The following is a 21028-nucleotide window of genomic DNA, read 5'->3' on the forward strand; positions in this document are numbered from 1 at the left end:
GCGCATGCGCCTTGCCCCCTCCGGCCCGGGGAGGGGGATGCGGACGGGGGAAGATGGCGGCCTCGAACAACCCGCGGAAATTCAGCGAGAAGATCGCGCTGCACAACCAGAAGCAGGCGGAGGAGACGGCGGCTTTCGAGGAGGTGATGAAGGACCTGAGCCTGACCCGGGCCCACAGGGTGAGTGAGCGCGGGGCCCCGGCGGGGGCCGAGGGGGAGGGGCGGCGGGCCCCTCTGAGGGGCACGAGCCGGGGGGGGGAGGGGCGATGGCAGCTGGCCCCCGGGGCGCGGGCAGTTCGTGTCCGCCTTGTGGGGGCTGTTCACATCCCCGGGGGTGCTGAGGAGGCGGGGCGGTTGGGCTGAGGGAGGAGGGGGCGGTTGACGCCCCCTCTGTGTGTGGGGGGGGCTGAGGGAGGAGGGGGCGGTTGACGCCCCCTCTGTGTGGGTGGGGGGGGCTGAGGGAGGAGGGGGCGGTTGACGCCCCCTCTGTGTGGGGGGGGGGCTGAGGGAGGAGGGGGCGGTTGACGCCCCCTCTGTGTGTGTGTGTGGGGGGGCTGAGGGAGGAGGGGGCCGTTGACGCCCCCTCTGTGTGTGTGGGGGGGGGGGTGAGGGAGGAGGGGGCGGTTGACGCCCCATCTGTGTGTGTGGGGGGGCTGAGGGAGGAGGGGGCGGTTGACGCCCCCTCGGTGTGTGGGGGGGGGGCTGGGGGAGGAGGGGGCGGTTGACGCCCCATCTGTGTGTGTGGGGGGGCTGAGGGAGGAGGGGGCGGTTGACGCCCCCTCTGTGTGTGGGGGGGGGGCTGAGGGAGGAGGGGGCGGTTGACGCCCCCTCTGGGTGTGGGGGGGGGGGGCTTGAGGGAGGAGGGGGCGGTTGACGCCCCCTGTGTGTGTGTGGGTGGGGGGGGCTTGAGGGAGGAGGGGGCGGTTGACTCCCCTGTGTGTGTGTGTGGGGGGGGCTTGAGGGAGGAGGGGGCGGTTGACGCCCCCTGTGTGTGTGTGTGTGGGGGGGGCTTGAGGGAGGAGGGGGCGGTTGACGCCCCCTCTGTGTGTGTGTGGGGGGGGGCTGAGGGAGGAGGGGGCGGTTGACGCCCCCTCTGTGTGTGTGTGGGGGGGGGCTGAGGGAGGAGGGGGCGGTTGACGCCCCCTCTGTGTGTGTGTGGGGGGGGGGGCTGAGGGAGGAGGGGGCGGTTGACGCCCCCTCTGTGTGTGTGCGGGGGGGGCTGAGGGAGGAGGGGTGTTGTGTGCAGCCCAAGTGCTGGTTTAACTTCCCCTTCTGGAGAGCAGGGCTCCCCACTATATACACATGGTGGGTAGTGCCATGTATTCTGGTAGCTCACAGAAGAGTGGAGACTGGGGGGATTGTGGCATGGGGTTCTGCAGGGCCTTCTGCCCTGTCCAGCTTTTGGTGGTTGCCATGATGCTCATCTGCTGAACAGAAGTTGCTTATTACTGCTGGATAGAATCCGTACCTAGGAATGATAATGAGCATCATTGTGTGAGTGAGAGCCCAGACTGAGGTGAGAGGAGTATCATCTGGGTGTGAGGTCCATCAGGAGTGTGGGGAAGATTTCATGTAGTATTTAGGTTCAGGGGCCTTTTGTGCTTGGTCCTGTGCAAACATACAGAAAGACATTGTCTCTCTCACAAAGAGTTTATAATCTGATCCTTGTCCTCCTTCTATGTAAATATGCATTTGCTTTCTTGCTACCTTCTGTAGAGTGCTGAAAGCTTCCTTTTGCTTTACAAAATAGGGAGAGATGAGTCCCTGCCTTGAGTAGCTTGCAACTGAACTTAGACATTACGCTGGATGAGTTCAGGCACAAGAAGGTGTAGAGGAGGCACCTGTTTTACTATATTGATAATAAGTAAAACTGTGTGAATGCATGGAGTTAACATCATTAATATTTTTCCCATTATGTTTTAATTGTCATCAGTGCAAACTAGTGCACCTTGAACTCTGTCTTGTCTTGTGCTGTCTTTGGGAAACACATAATTAGAAATTACAGTGTAGTGAATACATTTTTAGTACTTGCCAGGAATGTCAGGGTGCTATTTTGACTGCTTATGGATTTTTCTGGTTTAGATCTAGTGATGGTTGAGAGAGAGAACTCTCCATTAGTGTCTTCAGCTTATGTGTGTGTCAACATTTTTTATGCTGCTTTAAGTTTTTAAAAAAAAAACAACCAAAAAAACCAAGCCTGTTTGTAGCCTGATCATACCACAAAAGGGAACATATTGTTGAATTTGCTGTATTGTTTTATATTCCTTGTTGTCAGAATAGTGTAAATACTTGTTTATTGGTTTAATTAAAACAGCTTGGTCTCTTTTACCAATAGAAGCTGGTCCAGTAAAAGATATTACCTCACCCACCTTGTCTCTCTAATAAAACAAAGACACATTTCTTTTATCAGCTAACTCTTACTATGGTATATACTTACTTACTCTTACTCTGTTCACGCTAAACTATTTGTTGACATTTAATGGAGGATGCTATGTGTAGTTTCTCCTGGTATTAGTTGAGGATATATTGAAAACAGTTTTAGTCATGTTTGCAGTTATCTGAATCGTCTCTTATCCCTTGTGTTGCTGTTGTCCTGGTAGAGCTTGTCAAGTTGGGTTTTGTAAAGAATCTATTTAAATATACACAAGCTTTGTAATTTTCAACCCTCCAGATACTTCTCAGGATTTGAATATTCTTGAGAGAATTCCTGAAACATATACTTAAAATGTGCCCATTGAAAAGTGATATTCAGTACTGAGCATTCACAGTTTGAAATATTTATATATTGTAAGGATGTATACAAATCACAATCCCAGATCCAATCATACCCAAATATTGTTGTTCAAAATTCTATTCTGAATTTTGCAGATGGAAATCATCTTTAGTTTAAGGAAGACCAGCGTTGAGAAAGTGACCCAAGCTTAATAACTTGTTTCAGGAATCTGGGTTCTGAAGTGATGGAAATTTTGACCAAATAGTTGAGCACAATGTCTCCTTTGTGAATTTTTTTATTGCATGATTTCATCTGTGTTTAAAATGCAATATAAAAAGGGTTAAGCACAATCTTGCTGTTTGCTCTCAATTTCACTTGGCAACCACACACTTTGCTGTCAGTTTGAAAATGCATTATTCTGATTCAGTTTGTGGAACCAACCCAAAATTTCTCATTTTTTTTCATTATTAGTAATTTTCTTTTTGCAGTGTTTACCCATCTTGTCTATTTAGTATTAGTTATTGGTCATAGCAGAGGCAAAGACTTGCTATGCAAAGACTTATGCATACGTACACTAATGCTTTTCTGAGTTGGTATTCTTCCACCTATTTATACAATATAGTCTGTCTTGTGTGGTTTTGTTGTTGTTGTTGTTGAAGTCATGGTATTTTCTTGTTCTTACCCCCAAAGTATTTTAAATATGAAACAGCAAAGTCTTGATTTTTTTTCACACCAGAAATGCATTCTCCTGGCCCCCCACCGCTCCCCCGGAAACTTAAATTATTTTAGTTTTAAAGGTAGCTTAGCCTCATCGTGATGGAGTGGAGAGGAAGTCCCATCTTGCAGCAGAGAGAGCTTGGGAGCATGTTTTTTGTTTTGTTTAGTTTTTTTTAAATTATCTGAGGCATTGTGTGTGGGGAGAGGAAGGTGAGTGGTTAATACAGGGAACACACTAAAGTGGGGATGTCTCTCAAATGGAATTGACCTTTGTGCCTGTAATTGGAGAGATCTGTGAGACCCCATCTTACCAAAGTGAGTGAAAAGAACTTCTCTTTATTGTGCACTTTAATATCATAAACAGAGAGTAGGAGCTATTTTTTAAGGTTGGGGAGTGGTCTTTTTGTGGAGAGCCCGTTTTTTGGGTCAGGGCATGAACTTCCAACAACTTTCCCCCTACCAATTACTACTTTCTTTTGATGAATGGGCTATCCGCATCAATCTCCCCACAAAATATCTGCTACAGCACAGCCTGATGAGGCTTGCCACTGCGTGTGTCATCTTAAACGATTGAGTAAAAGCCTTAATATTCCTTTATAAATATTAATCCATTTTTCAAGGTTATATGGACCAAAATGTTAGCGCACACAAAAATTCAAGTAATGTTGGTATTCATATTTGGACCTTCAAATGTCAGGAAATTCAGGGTCTAAAAAAGCAGTTTAGGCTCAGAATGTCATCCGCCTGTTAAAGGTGGTTCTAATCCAGTTGGAGATGTCCCCTGGATTCTAGCTGTTTATTTTATATTTTTTGTAAGTCACTAGGATTTGAGGGATCTCAGTCAAAACAGTATTTGAGCTCCCTCTTCTGGACTCAGCTGTGTTAACTAAGTGAGCACTGCTCTGAGAGCTATGCTGACATAGATGATGCTGGTTCATAAACAAGGAAGTAAACAAAAAACTAGCTTCATGTCAACAGTTGGAAACATTTTGCATTATTCCAGGACTCTTGTGTAAAGGTTTGTGTTGTGGATAAAACTCCAATGGTAATGGAAGTACATGGAGATGTTTCATTCAACCTTAATACTAATAACTGTACTCTTCATCTGAGGACCCCTAATAACAATAATAAGCCTGTGATCCACAATGGCACGTTTTTGTTTTATTATGTTCTAAAACACATAATCCAGCGTCATATCAATCCATATGATGGTACTGTTAGTGTTTGTATATTTTAAGTATCAGAGGGGTAGCCGTGTTAGTCTGGATCTGTAAAAGCAGCAGAGAGTCCTGTGGCACCTTATAGACTAACAGACGTATTGGAGCATGAGCTTTCGTGGGTGAATACCCACCCGACAAAGTGGGTATTCACCCACGAAAGCTCAAGCTCCAATATGTCTGTTAGTCTATAAGGTGCCACAGGACTCTTTGCTGCTTTTGTATATGTTTAAGACGTGAGAAAATGGTGCATGCCTACATTACCTGTTTTTTTCAGTGTTAGTTCCTGAAAATTACTTTTGTGAAATACTTGCTCAAATTTCACCTTGACTAAGCCTGAACGCTTGAATTTTTATACGACAATGAAGTTTTTAAATTGATCTTTCAATCTTAAACACACAAAACGACAACAGTAAACTTAATGTAGTAGGTGTAGCCACACGACTGAAGTAAAATTAAATAAAAATGAATGAATGATTAAACAGGGTACGATATCAATACATTTGTGTATTTATACAATAAAATTGTTATATGTAAAGTGAGAGAGAATTTCATTACTTGTATTTTGAATTAAAGCCTGTGTAAAAGAGCAATATGTCTTATGTTCATAGAACACACAATTTGAAAGCAATCAAATGTAGACATTATGCAAAACAGTATTTAAAAGATTAGTTAAACCAAGAATGCTCATCCATATTTTTTAAAAGGCAGGCTAAAAATTAATAATGGAGATACAGTATTTAATTTTATTAAGATAGTGTTTGTTTTTGTTAAAAGAATTTGATGAAAATTCTAACTAGGTGGATAGTCATTATACATATATGTAAAGCTAAAATATATTGAAGAAATATATCATGAGAAATTAGGGCCTAACCCTGCAAATGGTGTGGGTAGTGCTTTACACTGTGGGTAGTCCCATTTATGTCAATAGTACTACATGTGGTAGTAAGCACTGTTCTTCACTTATAAGGGTTTGAGAGATCTGACCCCTACATTATTTAATCAGTGTCTAAAATGCTTAGTCACTTTTTTATTTTATTTCAGATCTTAGCTGCTAATTTCTTAAGCAGAACAACAATTATTATTTGATATTGTACTTTGGTAATGTTTTAAATATTACCTACCGTATATTCCGGCGTATAAGGCGACGGGGCGTATAAGACGACCCCCTAATTTTTTCATTAAAAAATTAGTTTTGCCATATACTTGCCGTATAAGACGACCCCCCCCTTCTGCGGGGGGAAGTCAGAGGGCTCTGCGCTGCCCGCCGCGGTGGACAGCCCAGAGCCTTTTAAATCCCAGCCGTGGCTAGGATTTAAAAGGCTCTGGGCTCCCCGCCGCAGCGGGCAGCGCAGAGCCTTTTAGATCCCAGCCGCGGCCGGGAGTCAGAGGGCTCTGCACTGCCCGCTGCGGCGGACAGCGCAGAGCCTTTTAAATCCCAGCCGCGGTCGGGAGTTTATACCCGGCGTATAAGACGACCCCCGATTATTGGGGGTTGTTTTTTAGCCCAAAAACCCGTCTTATACGCCGGAAAATATGGTATAAATCAACGCACAAATGATGTAGCAGAGTCTGAATACAAAAGACATGTAACTGATTTAAAAAAAAAAAGTCAACCATTAGAAAATCATGTGGTATTAGAATGGTCTTCTATGGCACTGTATTTTAGATTTTTTTTTTTTTATTCACTGTTGATGGATTTAAAGATGTTTTGTGCTGGTGCGGCTCATGATTTTTCTTTTCTTTTTTTTAACAGAAGACAGCTTATGTATTGTAAACATGTATCTATCAATACATAAATATAAAGGAAGTTAGCCGGATTTTAGACTGAGGTTTCCCCTCAAATGTACATATTAATTTTGACTTTTAGTTCCCTAGGTTTTTTGGGGGAGGTGGGTGGGGCGGTAAAGGTCCACCCATTTAATTCCTTCATAATTCTAAAGAAAGACTCAGGTCCCTGGATACCACATCTCTAAGACAAAGACTAGGTCACTTAGGGCTGGTTCATAATCTTCCAATATGGTAACTGAATTTCTGTGGCAGGACATAGACTAAAGCCATAATCCTGCAATTGGCTGTTTGTGAAGTGATTGGGGATTTGTGTGCAGGTGTCTGCCAGTGTGTAACAGGTTGCAGAATCAGGGCTTAGATGTCCAAGAGGCCATACTGTGTGCCCATTGGCTTTGTGCATTTTGTACTTGTACTCACAAGTTTAGGGAGAATTAAATGTGCAGAATAATTGTACCAAATGTTATTCATTCTTTGTAAGACTTAGTGTAAATTGCATTGTGTGAACATGAAAGTTAATTACCCACAAGGGAATAAAGAGTTTCTGTTCTTGTGCATCACTCTGTGTTCCTTAACTAGTCTGCCTTGTCCGAGGGAAATAGACCTGATTGGCTGATGATATGCCATAGTATAAAACATACATACTTTATTTACCAGTGTAGTATTTCTTACTATAAACTTGCTTACATTTTGTTTGAAAAAACAAAGGAGGAAAATTTCTTCTTGTCATTTACATGCATTCTTATTACTGAATTTTCTTAGAGGAAGTCTTTTCCTATAAAGTTGCAGTGTTCTTGTATTTAGGGTCATAGTGTTTTGTTAGATTCTATACACACACACAAGAAATTACATTTGTAAAAATCTGTTATTTTTAACAGCATCTTGTAATTGATAGTAGGAGAACACCATATTCAGTTAAACAAGTTCTGTCTTTAAAGTTGTTTCTTTAGCTCCAGTGCTGAACAATCCGTATGGTGGTTTGCCTTCATAGCAGTTATTCAGCTTACAAGTTTCAGAGTGGTAGCCGTGTTAGTCTGTATCAGCAAAAAGAATGAGGAGTACTTGTGGCACCTTAGAGACAAATAGATTTGTTAGTCTCTAAGGTGCCACAAGTACTCCTCATTCTTTTTCCAGTTTACAAGCAAATCCATTCTGAAAGATATGTATGCTCAGCTCTTCCAGTTGTTTGACATTGAACTCAGGTTTTCCTTCCCAGTAAAATGCATTCTTGACATCTCAGACACAAATTCCAGAAGTTGCAGTATTGGGATATAGACCAGTAGTTGAGAACCATTAGTTTTGAGAGCAGGTTTTTCCATAGTTAAGATCCCAAAAAGTTGTTTTGGGTTGTTAATTTTTCACTGTCCTGTTTATAACCAAAGTCTGTAATTTTGACTTAGTACTGGTTATAGTTACAAAACTTGGCCTGTTGACCTGAGTGGAGAACTGCTCATGTGAATAAGAACCTCCTGCATGAACAAGGGGTTGTAGGACTGGACCACAAAACCATGTCTATACTATGGTATCGAACAGTTGCTGAAAATGTTTTAGCAACATGTTTCCCTTAAAAATGTTTGAATGTAGATCAGATGCAGACCATTTTCAGTACTATTTCAGAAAGTGTGATTGCAATTTGGTGGAAGAAAGCAAGGGAAAACAGTTTTGTACAGTCAACTGTTTTCAGTCCTGGTTTGGGGGAACCATTGCTTAAAACCATGCTCAGTAATGGTTTAGTTTCTTATAGCAGAAAAGACTTAAGATAAGTTCTCACAACTTCTCTGTTGCCAGCTGCATCTCATTTTCCACAGGACAAAAATATCACCTTTTTCCTTGGCATCTTGATTTTTTTTTTTTAAATCACCTTAGATTTGACTGTGCCAATTGGGAGAAAGCAGGGTGACAAAATACTGATTGACAAAATACTACCTTTAAAATAGGAAATAAGTAATTAGTGCTAGAGCCCATCTATTTGTCTAATTGATTTTGTTGCAAACTATTACCTACATTTGAAAGAGAGTAAAGACTTCCTTCTTCACCGATCTTGGTCTGAGTGGACTCATGCCCAGATGGAGCCCCACTGAAACTCTGTGCAGGATCAGTGACTGTAAGGTGGCATTTCAGCTTTTAATGTTTGAGCACAATAATTCTATCAATTATTTGTACTCTTCAGTGAAGTGTCTGCATTGAGAACATGTAAGGTACATGTAAGATGCTATTGCTTAGTAATTTTAACATGACATACACTTGTTTAAATTCAGTTATAATTTAGTAGCAGCTTCTTAAATCTTCTTGCTATTAACTTTTTTGCTTTTAAATTTTGTATCTGTGGTAGTAAATTGAGAGATTACAGTTATTTACAATTTTTTTTAACATCCAGTAATGCTAAAATGATTCAGATTCAGCAAAATTTTTAATTTTATCAGAGTAAATTTTTTGTTCAAATTGCTGTCCTTAATGTAAGATACATTTGCATTATCTTATTATATCACTCAACTCTAATTATGAAACAACTTTAGCAATTTCTAATAGTGAATTATTACAGCAGTCTTGTCAGCAGCTGTGAAAATACTAATTTGTGCACAATAGCTTATTTTGTGTTGGCTTTGTTTTAGTACTGAATATATTATCAGGAACTCACTACTTTAGTGTAGTGTGCAGCAAATGTAAAACTATCTCTGAGAGAAGAAAAAACAATGGAGGTTTACATTTTAAAATAAAAATTCAGCTTCTTACGGCTGTAATATTACTCTAGTATCATAAATGTGCTAATGTAGCTGTTTTACAGATAAATATATGCTAGCTGGTGGCATTGGAAGAACTAGGTGAAAAGAAATAGGCTGTCAAGGTACTCTATTGCAGTTTTTGCTAACCATGCAACAGTGTTCACTGTGACAACAACCGGTTGTGACCTCAACAGTGCATCCTTTGTGCTGCTTTGCTCTTAAACTACTTGCATTTCAGCAAACAAATGCAGCCCAAAGACTAGTGTAAATTTCAGAGAGTGGTGACCGAAGTGGGGACCTCCATGTAGTTGAAACAATGGAATTCAGGAGGCCTCCATTGGCACTTGTTTAGAGTCAAATTAGCATTGCAAAAGAGCACATTTTGTCAACCAAAGATGTTTGAAAATGCATTACTACTTTATAACTCATAATGCTATCACTGAATAACTATGATAGAACTGCTTATAACTGATTTCCTAGGAATAAATTTTTTTCTCTCTCCCCAGAACAATCCTGTGCATTTATTTAAAAACTACAACAACATAAAATCTTAATTTTTTTTATGATTTGTTGTGGGTGGTGGGGAGGATTAGAGTGGCACATTCTTAATTTATGGGGTACCCTTACAAATGTCATAAACATTATCATTTTGTTATTCAGAGAAATTGTGGTCTACTGATTAGAGTAGGTTATTGGGAGCCAAGTCTCCTGAGCTGAGAGCTCCAGTTTCAGTCAGTAATTTAGTGTGTGGCCTTGGGCATGTCACTTAACCTTCTTGTGCTTTTCCCCTCCTTTAAAATGGGAATAATGTTTGCAAAACACTTGTAGGTTCTTGGATGAAAGGTACTAGAAAAGTATCAGAGGGGTAGCCCTGTTAGTCTGGATCTGTAAAAGCAGCAAAAAGTCTTGTGGCACCTTATAGAGACTAACAGACGTTTGGGAGCATGAGCTTTCGTGTGTGAATACCCACTTCGTCGGATGCATGCCGACGAAAAGTACTAGAAAAGTATGTACTAGTATGTACTAGAACAGTTCATATTTTTTATTAGGAAGTGTTCCTAGAATATTTACTTTCTTGCCAATTAATCCCATCTCTGTTTTCTTGGTGACTGGGAGAATACCCTCCCTGATGTTCCCACATACCTTAATTTTTGAGGCTGTTTGTGAGTCTTCTGCATGTTAGTAATTGGATATGCTAATGGCAAATTGCTGTGATGGTAGGTGAATCTTCAATTCATTTGAATTCCCAACATATAATTACTTTATTATTAGTGATGTGTTTTTTTTCCTCTGGATTATCAAGGTTTCAGAAGGGAGATAAATTAGAATTGGATGCCTCAAACCACTATCTGCCCAAGACATCAGCTAGCTTAGAATCATGCCCAGGTAGTTCAAGAAGGTGTGTTGCTATTTGAGGCAACTGATTATCTACTGCCAGCTCTTCAGAGGCATCAGTTTAGAAAGAGATACTTGCAGAGGTGTGTAGCTCTACAGAGGATTCTTCATTGTTTTCATTTCTAATTGTTCTGATGCACTGAAATCCCTCAAATTGTGCTCCGACACCTCCAGTGGGCTGGTTCTTTTGAGAAGATCTGGGGGCAGGGGTCGAGGCAATGGACTAGAGCTCCCTTTTCTTTTTCCTCAGTGGCAGGCTGAGGCCACTTTTATGGCTTCTAATACTGTTGAGTAGAGTGGGTTATCAGGTTCTTTACCCCTTACTATCTATATATCCAGAGGCCGTCAGATTGCTTAATAGCTCATTGCAAGGACACAATTGCAGGAAACCCACAATAGAGATTTTTTTTAAGTTTGTAGCATTCTCCCACCTGAGAGGGAGACTGAGGAGGACATTTTGAAAAGTGCCTGATTCCCACCCTTGTGCACGGAATTCAAACTCGGTTAATCTTTTCATTTGTACAGCAAAAGGATTAAATCTATGTGAGCGTTTAGCATTCTGGGAATGCCAAGTGTTTCCAAACTTAAGGGGGCTTGTTCCTCATCTTGTAAACTCAGTACAATTCTTGAGGTGCAGCATGAAGGTCGGAGGCTGAAGATCAAGTATAGTCATAATTTAAAGAACTGTCGAAGGGAAAGGCATGTTGCAAAGATTGTGACATCACTGGGATTGGTGAAGTATAAATTTGGTAGCACCGACATGGTTAAATAACCTTCTCCCCAGTGTGAATGAACACAAGACTCCACAGTGGATGAATCATTTATTCATTTTGTAACAATAACATTTTAACTAATGAATCACACTAGGCATGCTCCCAGCTACCTGTCTGTGGTGTACAGCCATGTACCCTCATAGTACACGTCAAAGAATGTAAATATGCCCTGTTTCCCTTTTGATTTATGAAACGTAGGATTATATAACTGAATATTCATTCTGTGGCTAAAAATAAAAATTGGAGCATAAAAGCTTATTTTTATCTTGCTTAATGAGGGCATCTCTGCTTTTGTTTGATCTTTCCTGAGGCCTTTCTATTTGAGGAGCAGGGCATGGGGCAAAGAGCAGGTATTAGGGAGGCACACTTCATTCCAGATCATCCTGTGAAATGTCCATCAGCAAGCAGACACACTTCAAAAATTATTTGTTCACAGTTGGCTAAAGGTGGCTCTACATCATTAAACTTAAAACATTTCAGACAGGAGAGTTCTTTTCATAATAAACTAACCAATAAGTTTCAAGTCTGAGTCCAGGTTGAGGTTTTACATTTAATTGTCAGTGGTAGACATTCTCCTTTTGGCTGGATATTTTACAAAAACAAAGGGTGACATTTGAGAACTAGCAAAAGATCTGATTTGTGTGTGCACATGCTTTTTTTTAAGCACAATACAAAGGTTTGGTTTGTATTGTAGTGTAGCTTGGCTCCATGCCCAATGATAGAGCAGAACTCTGAAGAATAGTCACTCTTTTAAGTCTGTATCCTGATTTTACTTGTTACTGAGTTGTGACTGGGTTTTAAACTGTAAACTTTTGTTCACTAAAAATAGCAAAGTATATTTAAACATAGAAAAACAATCGGTTAAATTGTAATTTTTTTTTAAAAACAAATGCTGCAAGATATGTAGGCATTCAGATAGGTTATACTTTTTCACTTGTTCATTTTCCAGAAGACTTTAGTCTTGGCTAATGGGAAAAAAAAAAGTGACACAGTGCTCTATTAAATCACCCACCCATATTTCTCTGGTATGTCATATCTGGATTCATATTCATATGCAAAAGGAATTTTGTCTATGACGTATCATGCAAATTTAGCATGATGTATGAATAAAAAATATTTTCACTCCTAAAATGCATAATTGGCTGCTCCCAGAATAAAAAAAGGCAACTTTTATATAACAGCAACAATATCTCCTGTTGCAGAGGTGATCTCTGTGTGTGTAACTATAATATTGCTTTATTCAGAAGACAAATAACCTTATAATTGAGGCCACCTTGAAGATTTGTTTTAAGCTTACAAGGGCGAATCTAGAATGTCATGGAGGTCTAGCTTTATGGAATTTACAGATGAAGCATAAGAGAAGAAATGATTCCGTGAAATGAGCCGAGGTCTCAAAAATAATCTCTTCATTAAGAAGGCAGAAAAAACCCTCTATAAACTCATGAAAGACTGTAGTAATTCTTGGCTGCTTTGTAATTGTAAGGATGCAGTGAATACCTCAGCAGGTTCAGAAGCCTAGCTGGCAGGGAATCAAATGAATGATTACTGACTAAGCTTCTATCAATAAATACCTCAACTCTGAGTTCTTATGATTGGGTGTCATTTGACTGATTGGCACTGATTTTAACAAATTTTGTGTGTATAATTGTTACCTTTTTTAGCTCTGCTATAATATTCTTACAGCAACGATGGCTCACAGAATCATGGACATTAGAAATGGGAATTTGTCATCCAATCCAGAGATTCCAAAACTTTCTTTTTGCTTTTTCCCCCTTTCGGAGAGTCACATTCCATTCACGCTCCCCTCTGCCCTTTGGCAATGCAGGGAAGAGTAGGAGGCAGGGCTGATGAGTGCATGGGAAGATGCGATGGGTGCCTGGGAAGATACAGGGGACAGACTGTGTGGGAGGCAGGGGGTGGGTTGTTGCCGGGTGCCTGCAGGAGGTAGAGGCAGGGGTGCCTCTGATGCACTCACCCCTCCCACAGTCACACTTCTGTCAGGAGCAAGTACCAGGTGCCCATCTGCCCCCTGCCTCTTACTTGCTGCTGAGCACAGGAAGATGATCTGCTGCTGTTGGGGAGGCTCTACTTCCTCCTTGCTGCAGCTTTGTAGCGACCCCTCCTGCTCCCATCAAATCCAGTACCTCTGCAGTGTGTATGCACAGGCACCTGAAGGATGCCCAGCTGCCTACATGCTGTCTGCCTGACCTGAACTTGAGCAAAGCCCAGTTCCCAAGCTGCAAGTGATGGCAGCAGCCTCCTAACTCTGTCACCAGATGGGGCCTGCAGTGACCTGCACGATGTGACTGACTTGGAAGCACCTCTGCTCCATCCTGTTCACTGCTCCCCTGATAACCTCATCCTGCCTCCCTCAGGGAGGTGCACCCCAGTGTTTTAAAACCAACGAACTAGTCCGTTCCTCTCGTCCAAAGCAGAATCACATGAGAGATTAAAAAGACTGGGACTGTGCAGCTTAGAAAAGAGACAACTAAGGGGGGGGGTATATGATAAGTGTACAGAATCATGAATGGTGTGGAGAAAGTGAATAGAGAAGTGTTATTTAACCCTTCACATAACACAAAAACCAGGTGTCAGCCAAGAAAATTAATAGACAGCAGGTTTAAAACAAACATGAGGAAATGCTTCACACAGTGCATAGTGAACCTGTGGAACTCATTACCAGGGGATGTTGTGAAGGCCAAAAATATAACTAGGCTAAAAAAAGAATTAGATATGTTCATGGAGAATAGATCCATCAATGGCTATTAGCCAAGATGGTCAGGAATGCAACCCAATGCTCTGGTTGACCATAAACATCTGACTGCCAGAAGATGGGAATTGACGACAGGATGAATCACTCAATAATTGCCCTGTTTTGTTCATTCCCTCTGAAGCATCTGGTGTCAGCCTCTCTTGGAATACAGGATACTGGGCAAGATGGACCACTGGTCTGACCCAGTGTGGCCATTCTTATGTTTAGTGCATATTTCTTAATGTTTTTATCCCATCTTAAATGACCTGCATAGGGTTTTCGCCAAGTCCTTAGCCTTAGAGACCTTGTGGTTAGCTGAAGTTGCAGTGCAAACAAACTTGCAAAACAAAGATGTTTTCAAAGGGTTTGAGAAGTTGTATAGATGAATTTTTAGTGCATTGGGAAGGCTCTTGGGCTTGGGTATTGCATTTGATAGCATGTAGATGGACTGCTGTCTGTGGAGCTACGCACAGGTGCAGTAGTCCACCCATGTGTAGTTAATTGCAGGAGTGGGACCTTTTGTTGGAAATTGTGAGCCCCACCACCAGGTACATACATACTTTACTGCTCTGATATTGAAGAGGTGTGGGATTTAAAAAAAAAGCTCCAATGAAATATAGCTATGTAGCAAAAACAGTTTTCATTGCTTTTGTCACTGGCTGATAACTTCTAACATGTTATAGGTAAGAGGTTTTTTTTTAGTATTTTTCACTTGGTTTGTAGTAGTCATTTGGCTTCCTGTTTTGGCTTGGTTGTCTGTGCTGTAGAACCTACAGCACTTGAATATTAATGGCATCACAGCTCAAGTTTGAAGACGTTGGCAGATGCAAGTAGGGAAACTTTCACACAGTCCTATCTACGCTGTCTGGTTGTAGCCAGTGTTATTGCTCTTCTATTCTATGAGTAACAACAACAACAACAAAAATTGCATAAGAAAATAAAACTTACAAAACATTTCACTATAAAGATGGTGGTGGAATACATTATGTCCCTTGAGTGCTCTGGAAAACAGGTGCTATCACTGTAGGTTACAACTTTGCTCTAACTTCAGGCTTTCACTTCCTGTGCCAGTCCTGATGGACGAACATCTGTCAGTCTGGATCCAGACACTGCTGTCTGATCAGCATTAGGAATTGCAGGCAATCAGTGTCTTTAGAAAGCTTCGCTTGCTGGAGTTGCTTCCCAGTTGTGACAGCAGAGAAACAGGGAGAGGAGAAGGGATTTGTTTTTTGGTTTTTTTTCTCTTTGATACAGACTCTGCTGTGCAGTCTGTCTTGCACTATCCTAGTAGAATTGTGAAAAAGCTGGCTGTGCTGTTTCCATTCTTGGACAGTATATAGTTAACAGTGTCTTCTGATGAATTAACACACTAGCGGCTTTACAGATAAAATCAATATACTGTCATGAGCATTTAACATGTTCCACAACTAATCTTACAACTAAGTAGTATGGCCTGAAATTTAGGTTTGCTAAAAAATAAAAATTATAACACTTCAAATGTTTTAACAGCTTCTGTCTGGATGTAAACATTCTCTTGTTGGGTTTGCAATCTAGAGATTGAAGCCTTGGTGCTAGTGAATATGAATCATAAAGAGAAATTGGTCTCCTCTTAATGGATCCCCATTGACTTCAGTGGGTTCTGAATGGGTCTGCCTGTGTGTAACAGTTTTCAGGATCATGGCCTTGGATAAGGAAATTTTGTTTTAAAAATAATTTTTAACTTGTTAGTGCCTCTGACTCCTTGAAATAGCGGTCTCTCTCTCTCACTCTCACACACACACACAGACTTTAATCATTCTGATCTAGTTATTCAGGTTTATTTGCAGAACATACAACTTGCTGTTTTCTGAAGTAAAAAGAAACTACATCCAGAATTCTAGCATGTAAACTAGCCAAGGTAGAAGCTGAATGCTTGGGTTTTTTTTGACAATCTGAAAAATTCTTGCATTTGATTAGGTGACTATAGATGCTCAAAGTCAGAATTAAATTATTTAAAAATAAAGGGATTTGCACTCTTTCTCTTCAGTAAAAAAAGACAAATCAAGGATCCATATTTAACCCCCGTGATCATTAGATTATAATTGGAAATTGAACTGCATTGACCTAGAATTGCTGATTACATTGATGGAAAAGTCTTACACATTTTCCTTTTGATGACCCTTGCAAATTAGCAGTTATTTCTTCACCTCTACACCCAGTCAGGAATTGAAAGGAATATTTGTTTTCATCTTAATGTCAGAATTCTTCCATTAGAGGTGTGTGTGTCTGTCTTTTTGGGCTGGTGGGTGTGGTGGGTGGGTATGTTCAAAAGAAACCACAAAACCAGCAATTTCAGTTATAGATAATATGCTTGCTTGTCTTGATTTACAGTGTTTGAAATTTCTCTCAACTGTTCTTGCTAAATTCATTAGACTAAATTTTTTCCTCCCCTTAACTGTTCTGTATCGAACATCCCATTTGCACTCACTACTACAATTATTTTTATTACCATAGTGAGTAGGAACATTAGTCATGGACCAGGACTCCATTGTACTAGACTCTGTGCAAACACAACAGAAAACAGTCACTGCCCCAAGAAACGAAAGTCTAAGACTAGAGGCTGATAGACAGATGGGGGAATACAAAGAAACAGCCTGCATAATAGGCAGTGGTCTCAGCACACCAGCAGCCTAACTGTTGTCAAGTATTTTGTAAGCATCATGAGGAAGAGTTTTTTAAGGAGGGATTTGAAAGAGAATAACGAGATTGCTTCTTTTATGTGTGCAGGGAGTTTCTTCCAAACATTCAGGGCAGATACTTCAAGACATGTAATGAACGATGTAATAGTCACTGTAACTCACCCTTCGCTGTTTCCAGCATAATACAAGATGCCACTTCCTGGCTGTCCTCTGTATTCAGGCAGCTGTACACTTATTTGTGAGTTGTCCCTGTGGGCCTAAAATGTTTGCTGCTTTTTTTAAAATTGTGTTAATTGATTGTGAGACATTTTATTAGTTTACAAAGCAATGATAGCTTTGAAAATTGGGCTCCCTTTTGCAGTTTGTGTTTCGTGGTGTTGTGCTGAAGGCGAACTCTGCACTGTCCTCTTTAGTGCAGTAAGTGTGCTTATCCATATTGTCTTGCTGTACAGTAAGCCGTGCCCAGCAGGCGGGGAAAAAAATCTTCTAGTTTGAATGTGGACTTTGTCTTTTGTAGTGTTTAATAGGGTTTCACCGTATTATTTGTTTCACTTCATGTATAATCTGGTATCCTTGAACATAAGGGATCCCAAGTTGCTGTGGACCAGAAAAATTAAAAAAGAAAAAGCAAACAAATAATACTCTATACACTTCATCAGGCAGTCATGTCATTCAAGGCCAAAAACCATCTAAGGAGTTTAATGACAAATGTTAACCAGTTCTCCCAACTATTATGCTGGGTGAGTGACTAACTTGCCTAAGGACGTGCTGGATATTTAGCCTAATAAGGTGTAAAATACCTTGAGGCTAAAAGCATTAGCCAGGATGGTCAGGGATGCAACCCTGTGCTCTGGGTGTCCCTAGCCCAGGGATAGGCAACCTATGGCATGGGTGCCAAAGGCGGCACATGAGCTGATTTTCAGTGACACTCACACTGCCCAGGTCCTGGCCACCAGTCCAGGTCCTAGCCACCAGTCCAGGTCCTGGCCACCAGTCCAGGTCCTGGCCACCAGTCCAGGGGGCTCTGCATTTTAATTTAATTTTAAATGAAGCTTCTTAAACATTCTGAAACCTTATTTACTTTACATACGACTATAGTTTAGTTATATATTATAGACTTATAGAAAGAGACCTTCTAAAAAGGTTAAAACATATTATTGGCACGCAAAACCTTAAATTAGAGTGAATAAATGAAGACTCGGCACACCACTACTGAAAGGTTGTTGACCCCTGCCCTAGCCTCTGACTGCCTCTGAAGCACCTGACATTGGCCACTGTTGGAACACAGGATACTTGATATATTGATCTGACCCAGTATGGGTGCTCTTATGTAGTAGGATGGTACCCTTTCATTAGTATTGTGCTTCTAATTTGTAATGGGTCTCTATGTAGGTATATGTTGGTCTGCCTGCAAGTATCTGATTGCAGGATACTTGCAGAGTTTGTACAAATGGGAGTACTGGTTATAAATTTTTCTTCTTAGGAGGGGATATATGGGTAGAATTTTTTTTTTCATGGTTGTGCGACTACTTTTGTCATCACAATTAAAAAGAAAAACAGATTTACAAATCAGATAGAAATTCTAGATCACTTGTGGGTAGGGTGATATTAGTAAATAAGAGACTCTGTGACTGAAGGGGGCGTAGTTGTCTTAAATAACCCTGGGCGAGGGTCTGTGCTGTTATATGGGTGTAATTTGTAAAAAGCCTAAAACAGCTGAGGACTTAAAATTTGAATGGTAACAGACTGCAAAACCTGGTGGTAATCTAAACAAAAAGAGCTGTTGGCCATGCTTTTAGCTGTTTCCATTGGTTCACACTGATTCAACAGACATTCTAAGCTTCAGAGAGAAAGAGACAATGACAATCTTGGAATCTTATTAAATAGATTAATCAGAGTGATTACCTTGTTCTTAAGATTTCTAGAGTTAAAAATGCAAAGTGAATTTCAAAAGTCTGAACAAGTGGGCTATTCTATAGTTAAAAATGATTTTATGTTCAGAGTTAAACTATTGTATAGTTTTGGGAAGCTTCTAAACATAGGCAGAAAAAACAATGTACTTTAATTTTTTGATGGCTTGAATAGATTTTGCTTTATGTAGTGATTGGTTGGCTTATGAAGTTTTTTGCCGAAGGCTATGCTGTCAAGTCCAAATCCATATATGTGAATCTCTTATACACTATTCACGTATCTTTCCTTTTAAGATTCTATTTGCTTTGCTTATCTTCATGGGAGTAGTGGACAGTGAGAGAGTCTCAAATTCCTTGTGGAAACAAACTGGCCAATCTTGAGGTTATTAAATTTTGTGTCTAATTTAGGGCTGGAGAAAGGTGCCAGACTGACAGCCTTGGAGACTGTGACATCCACAGGTCAGTCAGAACCTGGGCATTTGCTTTCTTCTGCCCTGCTGGTGTGCCTTACTCCTGATCTACAGGGTCCATCTTTAGAATGAGAGGGGAGTTTGGTCTCAACTACCCAGGTGGTCCATGGCCCCTGCTCAGATGACTAACAAGGGTAACGATTATGGTGTGGTAGCTTTTCATTGATATGGATGCGCAAAGAGGGAGCTGGACTGGGACCACCACCACATTTCATATAGGAGACCCCATATTAGCTATTGAATAGTAAGTTTGGGTGCCAGCCCAAAAACTTCCAGGCAACTGTAAATACTTCTGGGATGTTGTTTCTGTCTCACAGATGGTCATTTAGGAGGGGCAGTTCCTGAGCTCTTTTAAATGTGCCTTATTTGGAGACTGCTTGGAGTGCTGCTCCATGCAATCTCATTTCAGCTGAGACAGATTTGTACTAGCAAACTGCCTGAAGACTCTTCTGTAGTGTAACTTTATGTATTTAAGAGAATTCCTGGTAGCCCTTTGATCAGAGAAGTTTAATATCACTAATGTTTTATTTTAAATTATAAATTAGATTAAATCTTTAATTCACTGTATATTTAACTTGAAAGTACGGGCTGCTTCTGGAATGGCTAAGTTTGAATTTGTATATAAAATTTAGTATGGAAACTGCAAACTGGCAATTTTCTTGAACTATTACTTCCTGTGTTCATGAGATTCGCAAGAGATTATCTCTCTTCTCATCAAAAGGACACTCCACCCTTATTATGATATCAGACTTGTGGGAGCCAAGCATTCTGAATGTGTATAAAAAGATGTTTTAAAAAGGGTGATCATGAAATTTGTCATCTTACTGCAGCCGAGTTCTGTGTACACGCTTGTAACTTGCTGAGAATTTTTTTTGGGAAGAGTTTAGAACAGCCAGTGTTAAGTTTGCATAAATGCTGTTATATTCCTAGTGGTTAGCACTTCCTTTGGTTTCCACCTCCATATTCTGATACTTCTTAAATTTGTGCAGAAAACCCCCATGTAAAAATAACATACTCTTCACTTTCAGAGATCTTTCTCTTTTCCCACTACTCCTCCCTCCCCTACATTCTGAATCCCACTGTCCAAACGCTTATATTCTTAGAAAGCTTTAGCCCAATTTAAATGGGACTCTTGGAGGTAAGTGAAGAGAATGTGACTCTAGTTTTTGCGTGCAAGTCATAAAGCAGATATAAGGGAAAATTGCAGCACTGCTGGCTGTTAGGACAAGCCAGTAATTGTGTTAAATCTGGTGGTGCTGGATTCTGGTCCAGATTCTGATCTAGGTTATACTGTTGTAAATCCAGAGTAACTCCACTAACTTCAGCAACATTGTTCTAGCTTCCTGCTGATGTAACTTGAGTTTGGAATGTGCAGGCAGTTAAGGTATCAAATTGTTAAATGACAAATTGCTGTTTCATTGTAAAGGTGGTGCTGTCAGCACATCGGATGTTCTTGGCTGTATCACTTTTGTAGCTTTTTGGAAATAATGTTTTTAAATATAGCTCCTTTCACAAATATAAAATAGCAAATTGGTAGCATGAAATTTTCATTTGGGCAGCATTTAGTTTACAGTATACAACTGCTTAATGCAAAACCATTGTTTTTAATGATCAATTTAGAAATTTCATCTTTTAATTTAAAATACATCTTCCTTATCTAATTAGAGAAATAAGTGCTATTGGGAGGGAAAATTAAAGATCCAATCAGGACATGTCATTTGGCAAAATGTAATTCTCCCAAACAAGAATGCCAAGGCCTCTCCCCTTTCAAATGTAATAAGCAAAAGCGTTTCTTACCATGAAGAGTATTCCAAAGAAGTAGCTAGAATATGCAGCATTATAGTCAGTCTTGTGCCCAAACTGACATCAGCCAGCATTCAGACACAGTATAGG

At 40.5% G+C, this 21028-nt stretch overlaps 1 protein-coding gene across 3 annotated transcripts in view; it reads left to right on the forward strand.

Annotated features, from left to right (window-relative positions):
- The window catches only part of CRTC1 (CREB regulated transcription coactivator 1), a 62068-nt gene continuing 41040 nt past the window's right edge, over positions 1-21028 (forward strand). For 2 of the 3 annotated variants that reach the window (XM_044998264.1, XR_006575175.1), the window contains exon 1: positions 1-179. In XM_044998264.1, coding sequence (XP_044854199.1) covers positions 54-179 — 126 coding nt within the window. In that variant the 5' untranslated portion in view covers positions 1-53. The remainder of the gene's footprint in view (positions 180-21028) is intronic. The other variant, XM_044998266.1, reaches the window with a different exon arrangement.

Source organism: Mauremys mutica, chromosome 24 (assembly GCF_020497125.1).
Source record: "Mauremys mutica isolate MM-2020 ecotype Southern chromosome 24, ASM2049712v1, whole genome shotgun sequence".
Taxonomy (NCBI): Eukaryota; Metazoa; Chordata; order Testudines; family Geoemydidae; genus Mauremys; species Mauremys mutica.